Below are 13,270 nucleotides of genomic sequence, written 5' to 3'. Positions count from 1 at the left end.
ATGTTGGGAGGTAATGGATTTTCTTTTCTGCAACTCCCATGGCTATTTGGAGAAGACAGATATCAGTGGTCTACCATACATGGCATACTTGACAATAAAATGAACCTTTGAACCTTTGACCTTCATATTTGACCTCCATTTCATATGTTCATTCCAAGCTTGATTTGGCATGCAATAAAATATTTTAATATGTATGTTTAAATTATTGATTTGATTTCTTTCTTTCTGGGTTCTTTCTCAATGATATCAGCACTATCAGGTTGGAGAAGCAATACCTCAAATTCCATCTGGATTGTTTCCAACCTGATGGCATGAGAATGGATTTCTCTAACTTTCAGCAACCATGCTCTCTGGTTCCTTCCCCCACCCCCCTTTTAGTTTCTTGCCCTATTCTGGTGGGCCTCTCAATCCTTCTCTCCTCTTCTACCACTCTCGTGACCTACCCATTCCATCCCTCTGGTCTTCTATCTCCTTTCCTTTATTCCCCTGTTGTCTGCTGTCAGCTTCCTTTAAATTCACCCTGCCAACTGTCATCTCCCCACTTCTCACATCATCACCTAATTTCCCCCTCACCTGTTTCCACTTGTCACCTTCCAGATTGTACTCCTTCCAATTCCCCTCCTTCTTATTCCACATTCAACCTCCTACCCTCCGTTCCACACCTGATTAAGTGTTCAGTTTATTACCCTCCATTGATACTGCCTGACGTACTGAGTTCCTCTAGTATTTTGTACGATTTTACATTATTTTTGTTTTGTATTTCATTACTTTTAATCATCTTTTATTACATGATAATCTTTATCAGCAGTTGGCTTTTACTAGATGGTGGGTACATTCAGAAACATTCACATTTCCTTGCTGTATTTACATTTTGGACTAAGGTGTCTTCGGACAATAAGTTCACCAAAGCCAAACAAAAAATGATTTTGATTAGGATCATGTAAGCACAGCTCAATTAGCAACACGTTCTGGCATTTGGGTTTGTGATCTTTCGCTGTCCACCTTCTGTGTGGTTCATTCATTGTCCATCTTTACTGCAAAATACCAACAGGTTCTTAGCTTTCAATCTACAATTTCTCTGGAGCAGAAGTCTCATGTAAAATATAGACAGTTATTTGATGTTTTATTATGATCAAGGTTCAATATATAGACCATAAGACCATAAGACATGGGAACAGAATTAGGCTATTCAGCCCATCGAGTCTGCTGCGCCATTCCATCATGGCTGATCCTGGATCCTACTCAACCCCGAACCCCAAGCCTCTTGCCATGTCCTTGATGCCCTGATCAATCAGGAAATGATCAACTTCAGTCTTAAATATACACAAGGACTTGACCTCCACCACAGTCTGTGGCAGAGCATTTCACAGATCTGTTTCTCTCTGGCTAAAAAAAAAAATCCTCATTACCTATATTCTAAAAGGCCGCCACTCAATTTTGAGGCTGTGCGCTCTAATTCAGGACACCCCCACCATCAGAAACATACTCTCCACATCTACCCTATCTAGTCCTTACAACATTCAGTAGATTTCAATGAGACTTCCCTGCATTTTTCTAACTTCCAGTGAGTACAGGTCCAAAGCTGCTAAACATTCTTCAGATGTTAAACCCTTCATTGCTGGAATCAGCCTCATGAACTTCCTCTGGACTCTCTACAATGACAACACATCCTTTCTGAGATATGGTTTCTGACCCAAAACTGTTGACAATACTCCATGTGCGGCCTACCTAGTGTCTTATAAAGCTTCAGCATGGCTCCTTGTTTTTATATTCTATTCCCCTTGAAATAAATGCCAACATTGCATTTGCCTTCTCTACCACAGACTCAACCTGTAAATTAACTTTCTGAAAATCTTGCACGTGGACTCCTAAGTCCTTCTGCACCTCTGATGTTTGAATTTTCTTCCCATTTAGATAATAGTCCATACTATTGTTCCTTTTACCAGAATGCATTATTGTACATTTCCCAACACTGTATTCTATCTGTCACTTTTCTGCCCATTCTTCCAATTTGTCTAAGCCCTGCTGCAATCACATTGCTTCTTCAGCACTACCTACTCCTTCACCTGTTGTTCATATCATCTGAAAACTTTGCCACAAGGCCATCAATTCCATTATCCAAATCACTGATCAACAATGTGAAAAGTAGAGGTCCCAATACTAACCCCGAGGAACACCAGTAGTCACTAGCAGCCAACAAGAAAAGGTCCCTTTTATTCCCACTCACTGCCTCCTACCTGTCAGCCATTCCTCTATCCATGCTAGTATCTTTCCTGTAACACCATAGGATTTTATCTTGTTAAGTATTCTTATGTGTGGCACCTGATCAAGTGCATTCTGAAAATCCAAGTAAGTGACATCCACTGTCTCCCCTTTGTCCACCCTGCTGGTTACTTCCTCAAAGAACTCTAACAGATTTGTCAGGCAACATTTCCCTTCAGAGAAACTATGCTGACTTTGACTTATTTTATCATTAGTCTCCAAGTACCCTGAAACCTCATCCTTAATAATAGACTCCAACACTTTCCCTACCACTGAGGTTAGGCTAACTGGCCTATAATTTACTTTCTTTTACCTTCCTCCCTTATGGAGTGGAGTGATATTTGCATTCTTCCAGTTTTCTGGGACATGCCTGAATCAAGTGATTCTTGAAAGATCATCACCAATGCATCTGTTATCTCTTTAGCAACCTCTCTCAGGACTTTCGGGTGTAGTCTATCTGGTCCAGGTGACATATCCACCTTAAGATCTTTCATTTTTGCCTAGCACTTTTTCTTTGTAATAGCAATGACACTCACTCCTGCTCCCTGACACTCACAGACCTCTGGCACACTGCTAGTGTCTTCCACAGTGAAGACTGATTAAAGTACCTATTAAGTTCATTAGCCATTTCTTTGTCCCCCCTTTACTACCTCACCAGCATCATTTTCCAGTGGTCCAATAGCAACTCACATCTCTTTTTTACTCTTTATATAACTGAAAAATCTTTTGGTATCCTGTTTTATATTATTGGCTAGTTTGCCCTCTTATTTCATCCTTTCCCTTCTTTATGCTTTTTTAATTGCCTTTTTTTTGGATGTTGAAAGCTTCACAATCATCCAACTTCTCACTCACTTTTGTTACCTTATATGCCCTTTCCTTGTCTTTTATGCTGTCCTTAACTTTCCTTGTCAGCTACAGTTGCCTACCCCTGCCATTTGAAAACTTCTTCTGTGGGACATATCTATCCTGTGTCTTGTGAAATATTCCTAGAAACTTCAGCCATCTCTGGTCTGCTGTCATCCACACCAATAACCTCCTCCAATCCACCTGGGAAGCTTCTCTCTCATGTGTCTATAATTCCCTTTATTCCATTGTGAAACTGATAAATGACTTATGCTTCTCTCTGTTAAATTGCAGTATGCATTCAATCATATTATGATCACTGCCTCCTATGGGTTCCTTTACATTGAGCTCCCTAATAAGAGCTTGGTTATTACACAACACCTAATCTAAGATAGCCTTTCCCTGAGTCATTTCAAGCACAAAATGCTCTAAAAGGCTGCCTTGTAAGCATTCAACAAATTCCCTCTCTTGTGACCTGACAACAACCTGGTTTTCCCAATCCCCTTGCGTATTGAAGCCCCCATTACAATTGTGTCATTACACTTATTACATTCCTTTTCCAGCTTTTTGTAATCTCAAGCCCACACCTTGGCTACTATTTGAGGCCTGTATATGATTCCCAGAATGTTTTATTTCTCCTTGCAGATTACTAACTCCACCCACAAGATTCAACATTCTCTGACCCTGTGTCACCTCTTTCGAAAGATGTAATTCCATCTCTTACTAACAGAACCACACCACCACCTATGCCTTCCTGCCTGGCTTTTCGATACAAAGTATATCCTTTGATGCTAAGCTCTAAATAGGTGATTTCTAGAAGATATAGGAGCAGAATTAAGCCAATTGGCCCAATGGGCCTGTTCTGCCAATCCATCATGGCTGATTTATTATCCCCCCCCCACCCCCCCGCAACCCTGTTCTCCTGCTTTTTCCCTGTAACTTTGATGCCCTGCCTAATCAAGAATCTATCAACCTCCTTTTTAAGTGTACCAAATTAATTTGTCTCCACATCTGTCTGTGGAAATGAATTTCACAGATTTGCCAAAATCTAGCAAAAGAAATTCCTCCTCATCTCTGTTCTAAATGGACGTCCCTCTATGTTGAGGCTGTGTCCTTAGGTCCTAAACACCCCCACTATAGGGAATATCATCAGCACATCCACTCCATCTGAACCTTTCAATATTCGATAGGTTTCTATGAGATCCCCCCTCATTCCTTTAAACTCCAGCTAGTATAGGCCCACAGTCATCAAACACTCCTCATACATTGAACCTTTCATTTCCAGAATTATTCTCGTAAACCTCCTCTATACCCTCTCCAAAGCCAGCACTTCTTTTCTAAATAAGCGCTTCAAAGCTGCTCACAATAATCCAAGGATGGTCTGAATAATGCTTAATAAACCTTAGCATTTCATGCTCATCAAACTAAGAACTAAAAAGTGTATAGATGTGATTTCCCTGGCTCTTCATTTCTGTGGGAAAAAACTGCGATGTTTCCCTGAGGAAATTTTCCTCATGAAAATTGATTCTGTAAATTGTATGAGTTTGTGAAATAAGACTATAATTTTCCTGTCATGCAGTTTTAATTAATCTGGACATAACTTACATTTAAAATTCCTGGTCATTTCTGCTTACACAATCTGCTTAGTGGATTATGTTGCTCTTTACAATGTAAATTAGAGAAAACTCTTGTCTCTGGTATTTTATTGATTGCATCTAATACCATATTTATTACCCTACATTTTTCTAGTGAAGTCTGGTCCACCCAATCATCAGCAGTGCCATTTTGGAGAGTTTGCCTGTAGAAATGGAAGATGCATTCAAGAACGTTGGAAATGTGATGGAGATAATGACTGCTTCGATGGTAGTGATGAGGATCAAGATATTTGCTGTAAGTTTCAAATGACGACTGTCTTTTCTTAATTTTAAAAAATTACAATAAAATTATTTATGTATGGCTTATTACATTTTTACTTTTGTGTACAGATGATCTGGTAACATTTTTCTTAGATCAGCTTTTCTATTTTGAATCAAATTCTCAGCAAGCTTTTTCAATGTCTGAAGTTGCTTGTCTAATTTTGCACGCAATTATCTACTTTGGGATGCGAGTATAGTAATTTAGTGTTCTGCTGTTCCAATTCATCAAAAATAATTTTCAGCTTGATGACACAGCTGATCTGTTCTGTATATATATATATATATTTTATTTTTGTCAATTTGCATTTTATGGATCAAATGACAGTGGTCTGACAAGCACCAGGGATAATCGAAAAGTAATAAGCATTTATTTAATAGCTGGTAAATCAATCATTGGAATGTGGCTTGCAATTGTTATAAAGCTCAGTATTTTAATATTGCACAGACCTAGACTACTGATAGTGACAGTAAAATTATGAGAAAATGTTTAGTGTAGAAATAACAATTCATTTGAAATAACTATGTCAAACCTAAGGCAATGAATATTTCATCTATCTGTTCATCATAGCTTAATACAACAGTTATAAATTGCATTAGTTAAGATATTATTTACAGTTTTAGGTTTAACTGATTGGCTATAATTATTCATTTTCCAGACAATAGTACTTGTCCTGCTAATCACTTCAGATGCCAAAATAATCGCTGCATCCCTAAAAGATGGCTTTGTGATGGAGCTAATGATTGTGCCAACAAAGAGGATGAATCAAATGAAATGTGTTCAGGTAATTTCTCCCACTTATTTATATATAACTTGAAAAGCTAGATAGAGCTGGAGCTTTGAACCAAGCTTAAAACATTTTTCTTCCATTACTATCTTGTCTTCCAAGCCAAATAAAATAGAACTATTGTTGGAAATTTAAGAATATACAAGAGTAATATGTTGATTTGTTTTGCTATAATTATTTTAAGATGCTTTATTACAATCTATAAGGCATCTGAATACAAGAGCCTACAAAAGATTGTGAGGTCTATTGAGAGGATCATCAGGATCTCTCTTCCACCCAACTGGGATATTTAGCAGGAGTGCTGTGTACACGAAGTCCTTAGCATTGTCAGCGATCCCTCCTATCCATCCAACAGTCTCTTTGACCCCATACCATCAGGCAGGAAGTACCGTAGCATTAAGACAAGGATTGTTAGGATGAGAAACAGTTTATTCTCCCACGCTGTGAGACCAATGAACTACTTGCCACCACGCAGGTCTCAGCTGTTATACCGTTTACACTTTAACTAGTATAGTAAATGCACCTTATTATTTGTTAATTTATTTGTGGTAATGTTATGTGTTGTATGTGAGTTATATGTACTGTATTGTGCACTGTGGTCCAGAGGAACATTGTTTCATTTGGCAGTATATGTATATATATTGTTGAATCTCAATAAACTTGAACTTGAAATATAAACTCAAACATGCTTTTATTGTAAGAATGAAGCAATATTGATTGTAGTGTTTGTCTTTAAACAATGGTTTAGTGTAAGGAACATCGAGGATACAAAATTTGTAGTCGGTCATAATAGTTAGCTTTAGTAGGGGCTAAATGTTGTATAATTGAATCTGGTTTTTCCGAAAATTTTAAAATGATAAATTATTAGCAAGGCCCAGGTATAATTTGTTCAATAGTACATTTGGAAAAGAGGACATAATCTCTAAAAAGCAGTGCAAACCTCATTGTATAAAATATCCACTTGTCTCTTCATGCTGTTGCTTTCTGTAACTCATGCCATAATGATTTATGAAATATAGTGAGTGTGCAGTATTTCTTAGAAATGAATATTGTGCATAATTAATGATAATTTTTTAAAAAGCTATGAGGCTTTTTGAGGCTGATAAAACATTACTTCAACCTTGTAATTGCAATAATTAATTCCGTAACAATATGCTTGTAGAATTAACATAATTTTACATTGTAAATTAATAATTATAACCTTAATGGTTCAACCATGATGCATTACCATGGTATTCATTATTGTCCATGATTTCAAGCATTTTCCATTGCATTCATCATAGATTGCAATTTGGGCAGCCCAGTGGCCCAGCTGGTTGAGCTGCTGACTCGCAGTGCCAAGAACTGAATTCAGTCCTAACTTTGGGTGATGTCTGTGTGGAGTTAGTACATTGTCCGTGTGACTGCATTAGTTTCTTTCAAGACGTGCGGGATATAGGTTAAGTGGCTAATGTCGTTTGTACCTCTTTTATGGGTGGGTGGAAGAATCTGAGGGTGATGGTGTGGAGGACTTGAAAAGCACATAGGATTAGAGTAAAATGGGTGACTTATTACTGTTGTGGATTTGATATGCTAAAGGTCCTGTTTTTGTGTTGTATCCCTCTGATACTCTATAAACAGGACGCCATTTCTTTTGAAAATTAAATAATACAGTAAACCCTATTTATATTAAATCTCTATAGTATATTGGCTCAATATTTCTGTTCCTTAAAAATATATTGTATGGCTTTAACTTTGGCAGAATAATTAATTCCCTGGGTGCATTTGGCACAACTTTGATTAGTGAAACATTTTCTGATTGTGTGCAATGCCCCTGCATTTAATTTGTTATTTCATTATGTAGGGAACCTCCGGTGATTTTACAAACCAAATCTAATCCCAGAAAGAATAAAAGCAGAATTGAGCCTACTGTGAAATTACCACATTTACTTTGTTAACTCTGCTTTGTACATGCGTCCGTCCCCACTGACTTTACTGAAACCTTCATAGTGAAAGAGAATTTAGGAGGATAATTCTCTTAGCTGCATATTACATTAGTATTGTAGTCTGTGTCAGGAATATCATGAACAAATGTGGAGTGCAAGAAAAAGATGGCTTGAAAGTCTAGAACCAAAACAACAATGCCTCAGTAGATGCGATTTGTGCAAAAAACTGTAGCTCTGGAGGGTCTGATTTTGTTTATTTAGTTAGTTATTTATTGAGATACATCATGGAATATGTCTTTCTGGACCTTCAAGACGCACAACCAAGCAACCCGTATTTTAACCCTAGCTTTATCATGGGACAATTTACAATGACCAATTAACCTACCAGCCAGTACATCTCTGGACAGTGGGAGGAAACTGGAGCACCCGGAGGAAACCAATTCAGTCACGGGGAGAAAGTACAAACTCCTTACAGGCAGCAGAGGGTATTGCACCTGTGACACCTGTACTATGAAGTGTTGTGCTAACCACCATCTTGGCTGACATATCTTCACCCACTATCCAGGACTTAAATAGTATCATTACAGATGCTCTTTTTTTCCTTTTTCTTTCCTCCAGTGGAAAGTGTTCCTCCAGTTCTAGATGAACCCTTTAACTCATAACTGTGAAGTCAAAAAGTGCTAATTTTCTAAGAGTACAGCCATAGCTTCTGTGTTTTCTTTCCATGTGGAATGTAAATATACCCAAAGTTTCCGCTGACGAGCTCAGAATCAGAATCAGGTTTATTATTACAGACTGATGTCATTTTTCAGCAGCAATGCAGTGCAATACACAAAATATACTATAAATCATAGTAAGAAATATATGTGTTGGTGCTTGGCCAAGTGGTTAAGGCATTGGTCTACTGATCTGAAGGTTGCTAGTTCGAGCCTCAGCTAAGGCAGCATGTTGTGTCCTTGAGCAAGGCACTTAACCACACATTGCTCTGCGATGACACTGGTGCCAAGCTGTATCGGCCCTTGCCCTTCCCTTGGACAACATTGGTGGCGTGGAGAGGGGAGACTTGCAGCTTGGGCAACTGCCGGTCTCCCATACAACCCTGCCCAGGCCTGTGCCCTGGAAACTTTCCAATGCACAAATCCATGGTCTCTCAAGACTAACTATTTATTAAAACATTAAATAAATTGTACAAAAATATTGAGTTTGTATTCAAGGGGTATCCATTCAGAAATCTAATGGCAGAAGGGAAGAAGCTGTTCCTCAAACATTGAGTGTGTATTTTCAGGCTACCATACCTCCTTTCTGTTAGAAGTAACAAGAAGAGGGTATGTCTTATGTGGTGGGAGTCCTTATTGATGGATGCCACCTTTCTGAGGTGTTGCCATTTGAAATTATCCTCAATGCTGAGATGGCTAGTATCCATGATCAAGCTAGCTGATTTGAGAACCCTCTGCAGCTTTTTTGGATCCTGTGCAGAGGCTTCTCCATACTAGACAGTGATGCAACAAGTCAGAATAATCTCCATCAAACATCTGCTGGGTCTTTGGTAACATATCAAATCTCCTCAAACTCCTAATGAAATATAGCCACTGGCATGCCTTCTTCATAATTGCACTGATATGTTGAGCCCAGGAAAGATCTTGAGAGATGGTGAAAGTCAGGAACTTGAAACTGCTCTCTTTTTCTACTGCTGGCCTCTTGATGAGGTGTGTTCCCTCAACTTCCCCTTCCTGAAATCCACTATCAATTCCTTGAGATTACTGATGTTGAGTGTGTTGGTATTGTGATACCACTCAACCAGGTAATCTATTGTACCCCTGTATATCTACTCATCACCATTTGAGATTCTGCCAACAACAGTTGTGTCATTGGCAAATGTATAGATGGTGATTGCACTATGACTAGCCACACAGTCATAGGTATAGAGAGAGTAGAGCAGTGAGCTAAGCATATCTCCTTGAGGTGAGCCAGTGTTGATTGTCAGCAAGGAGATGTTATTTCAGATCTGTATTGACTGGAGTCTCCTTTTGTGGGAATCGAAGATTTAGTTACAGAGGGAGGTACAGAGACCCAGGTTTTGAAGCTCACTGATTAGTTCTGAGGGAATGATAGAGTTGAACGCTTTGTTGTAATCAACAAACAGCAGCCTGATGTAAGTATTCCTGTTGTCTAGGTGGTCCAAGGCTGGATGGGGAGCCAGTGAAATAGTGAAATACACAGAATGTAGAATAGTAGAGCACAGTACAGGCCCTTCAGCCCAAAATGTTGTGCTGATCTTTTGACCTGCTCCAAGATCAATCTAACCCTTCTCTTTCACATAACCATATATTTTCCTTCACCCATGTGCCTAGAAGTGTCTTAAGTGACCCTAACGTGTCAATCACCACCCTTGTTTGTGCATACCATAGACTTACTCTGTCTTAAAAAAAACCTTTGACATCCCCCCTATATTTTCCTCCATTCACCTTAAAAGTATGTCCTCTCATATTCGCCACTGCTTCCTTGGGGATAAAAAAAGACTCTATCAGTGCCTCTTATCATGTTATACACCCTATCAAGTCACCTCAACTCCTGATTGTGAAAAGTATCAATAGAGACAAATTAGCAAAAGCTCACATATTCATGTTCTTCATCTTAAATATGAATGATATTATAATTGCATCCTGCCCTTCCCATGTCTCTGTTCAGAAATTATAACAATGGATATTGCCAATAATTTGCAGAGTATGTACATCCTATGCAAATTCAAAAATATTGAATGTGTTATGGGAGGTGTAGTAGATCTATCTATTAATCACTTGCTGCTTATCATCTTAGTACTTATCATTATGCTTGCCAAATTAACCTTTTAAGAGGAAAAAAAGTACAACCACTGACAGTATTAATGGATAAGCACTCTTGCTTCTACCTCTTTGTGTTTCATTGCTCTTTGGCACCAGGGCTGATTTATTAAGCTCAGGAAGCTATTTCTCAGTAATGAGGCAGACTAAGTATCTTAGTTCCAGCTCACAATAGATTTTCCTCCAAAATTAAGCACTGACAGGTTTACCATTATGCCAGAAGTGGAAAACAATTCTTCATCTTGCACTCCCTAACTAGAAAACTTGTTGCAGTTTTCCAACACAATTTCTACTTTGATGATAGGTAAATCTGACTGTCGATAGTTCTCTTCCTGTGTAGCATACGTATAGCATTCATTATCCCCTGTATAGCAAGAATCACCAACTCAATAGACAATTTAATTTACCACAGTAATATACCTCAAAATCACAGTAATTCTCAAAATCTGTAGCAGAAATTTGTTTCAGAGCAAAAAGATTCTAAAATCCTGAAAGCCATGTTTTAATTATAGATTATTACACCAGCTTTCATTTGAACAGAGATTAATTTTCAAGTTTATTTAAGATGATGATATTTTGCAATAACAGGTGCACGAGCAATCCAACTGGAATTGGAAGGAAACTTTGCTTTAAAAAAAAGTAGTCAATTTTGAATCTTAATTTTTCATTCGTTCAATTGATCTTAGCATTAATACTGTTACAGTAATTTGATCTTTGTAGCGGCTGTTTTCGAAGCAATAGTTTCCCAAGGATTAAGGAAAAAATGTGTTGAATATGCACAGAATCAGCAGGTTAGTTTGTTGCTGCATTGCGAATGCTCTGACTGGCTTTATTTCATGGGCCATATGTTTTATTTTAAAGTACACAAATGGTCATTACCATTCTAGTTTACCAAACATGAGCTGAATTGTAGTATATTGGCTAATTCTGTAAGGCAAAACTCTCAAGGGTGCAATTTCATATGTGATTAAAAATTGACAGTAAATCATGCCCCTGTAACAATTATCCTTTAAACTCATTAGGCAGCTGAAGAACCATTATATTACCATAAGTGTCCAAGTTCATTAGTATAATTGCATTCTGGAAATTTGTGGAGAAAATTAAGAAACATTTGTTTTTTGCATCCAAATATTACATTTGTTTGCAATATCTGTAACAAGACATAAAAGTGCTTTTTTATTAAGGTAAAAGACACATTCATATAATATCTTGACTAATCACAGGATGTCCCCATTCTATCTAAACAATTGATATTACCATGCACAGGCCTGAGTGTCCCATCTATACCCATATCCATCTATTAGCAATATAATAATTTCCATCATCTGAAAGACATCACCTCTATTGCTGCACTCTCTTACCTTTATTTTTAACCTCTTAAGGAGCCCCTAGCATTGCAGATGTCTTGCTTCCACACAGTTCTCTGGGTTCTGAGTTATGTGATGAGGCTATGGTAAGATCATACAGTGTCTGGAGGAGGTGAAGCAGAAGGTGTTTGATAAGGTGACTGGGTCATTTGGAGATGGAATGTTCCTTCCATTATGTGCTTGTGAGTTAATTGGCTTCAAATTGCCATTGTGTGGCTTATTGATAAAAACAACTAAAGAGGAATTAATGAGCAGCTGTGAAAAACAAGAGGTGCAGAGAGAGTCTTTGAGCACTACAGCACAAAAACAGGCCCTTCGACCCATCTGATCCATACCACACTATTATTCTCTGCAGCCACATTGACCTGCACCTCAACCATAGGCCTCCATACCACACAAACCCATGCACTTATCCAAACTTCTCTTCAATATTGCAATCTAACTTGTATCTGCCTCTACCACATTTGCACCACTCTCTGAGTGATGCAGGTTTGTTCCTCAGGTTCCCCTGAAATATTTGACCTTACACCTTTAACCTATGAACTCTAGTTTTAGTCTCACCCAATTTCAATGGAAGAAGCTTCCTTGCATTAACATTATCTATACCACGCATAATTTTGTAAACCTCTATTAAATCTCTCTTCATTCTCCATGCTCCAGGGAATAAAGTCATACCATATTCAACTTTGCCTGATTAGTCAGGCCCTCAAGTCTCAGTAACATCCTTGTAAATTTTCTCTGTACTCTTTCAAACTTACTTTAAGTAAGTGACCAGAATACTTCAAATTTGACCTCATCAATGACTTATACAACTTTAGCATAACGTCCCAATCTCTATACTTAATACTATGGTTTATGAAGACAAATAAGACCATAGACATTAAGATGCAAGAGCACAATTAGGCCATTTGGCCCATTGAGTCCGCTCTGTCATTTCATCATGGCTGATCCAGTTTTCCTCTTGGCACCAATCTCCTGCTATCTCCCCATATCCCTTCATGCCCTGAGCAATCAAGAATTTATCAATCTCTGTCCTAAATATACATAAAAACTTGGCCTCCACAGCTGCCTGTGGCAAAGAATTCCACAGATTCACCACTCTTTGACTAAAGAAATGTCTCTTTGTCTCCAATCCAAAAGGATGCCCCTCTATTCTGAAGCTGTGTTCCCTTGTCTTACTCTGTCACACTTTAGGAAACATTCTCTCCATATTCATCCTATCAACGCATTTCAATGGGTTTCAGTGAAGTTACCTCTCATTCTTCTGAATTCTAGTGAGTACAGGCCCAGAGCCATCAAACACTCTTCATACGACAAGCTATTCAATCCTGG

At 38.2% G+C, this 13,270-nt stretch overlaps 1 protein-coding gene across 1 annotated transcript in view; it reads left to right on the top strand.

The window, feature by feature from the left end:
- The window catches only part of LOC140714547 (low-density lipoprotein receptor-related protein 1-like), a 1,940,354-nt gene that overhangs the window by 1,176,018 nt on the left and 751,066 nt on the right, over positions 1-13,270 (top strand). The window contains exons 16-17 of the mRNA XM_073025830.1: positions 4,855-4,995; positions 5,678-5,803. Coding sequence (XP_072881931.1) covers positions 4,855-4,995; positions 5,678-5,803 — 267 coding nt within the window. The remainder of the gene's footprint in view (positions 1-4,854; positions 4,996-5,677; positions 5,804-13,270) is intronic.

The sequence above is a fragment of the Hemitrygon akajei genome, chromosome 2, assembly GCF_048418815.1.
Source record: "Hemitrygon akajei chromosome 2, sHemAka1.3, whole genome shotgun sequence".
NCBI classification, from domain to species: Eukaryota; Metazoa; Chordata; class Chondrichthyes; order Myliobatiformes; family Dasyatidae; genus Hemitrygon; species Hemitrygon akajei.
Note: the sequence above shows the minus strand (reverse complement) of the source record. Positions and strands in the feature narration are given on the sequence as shown.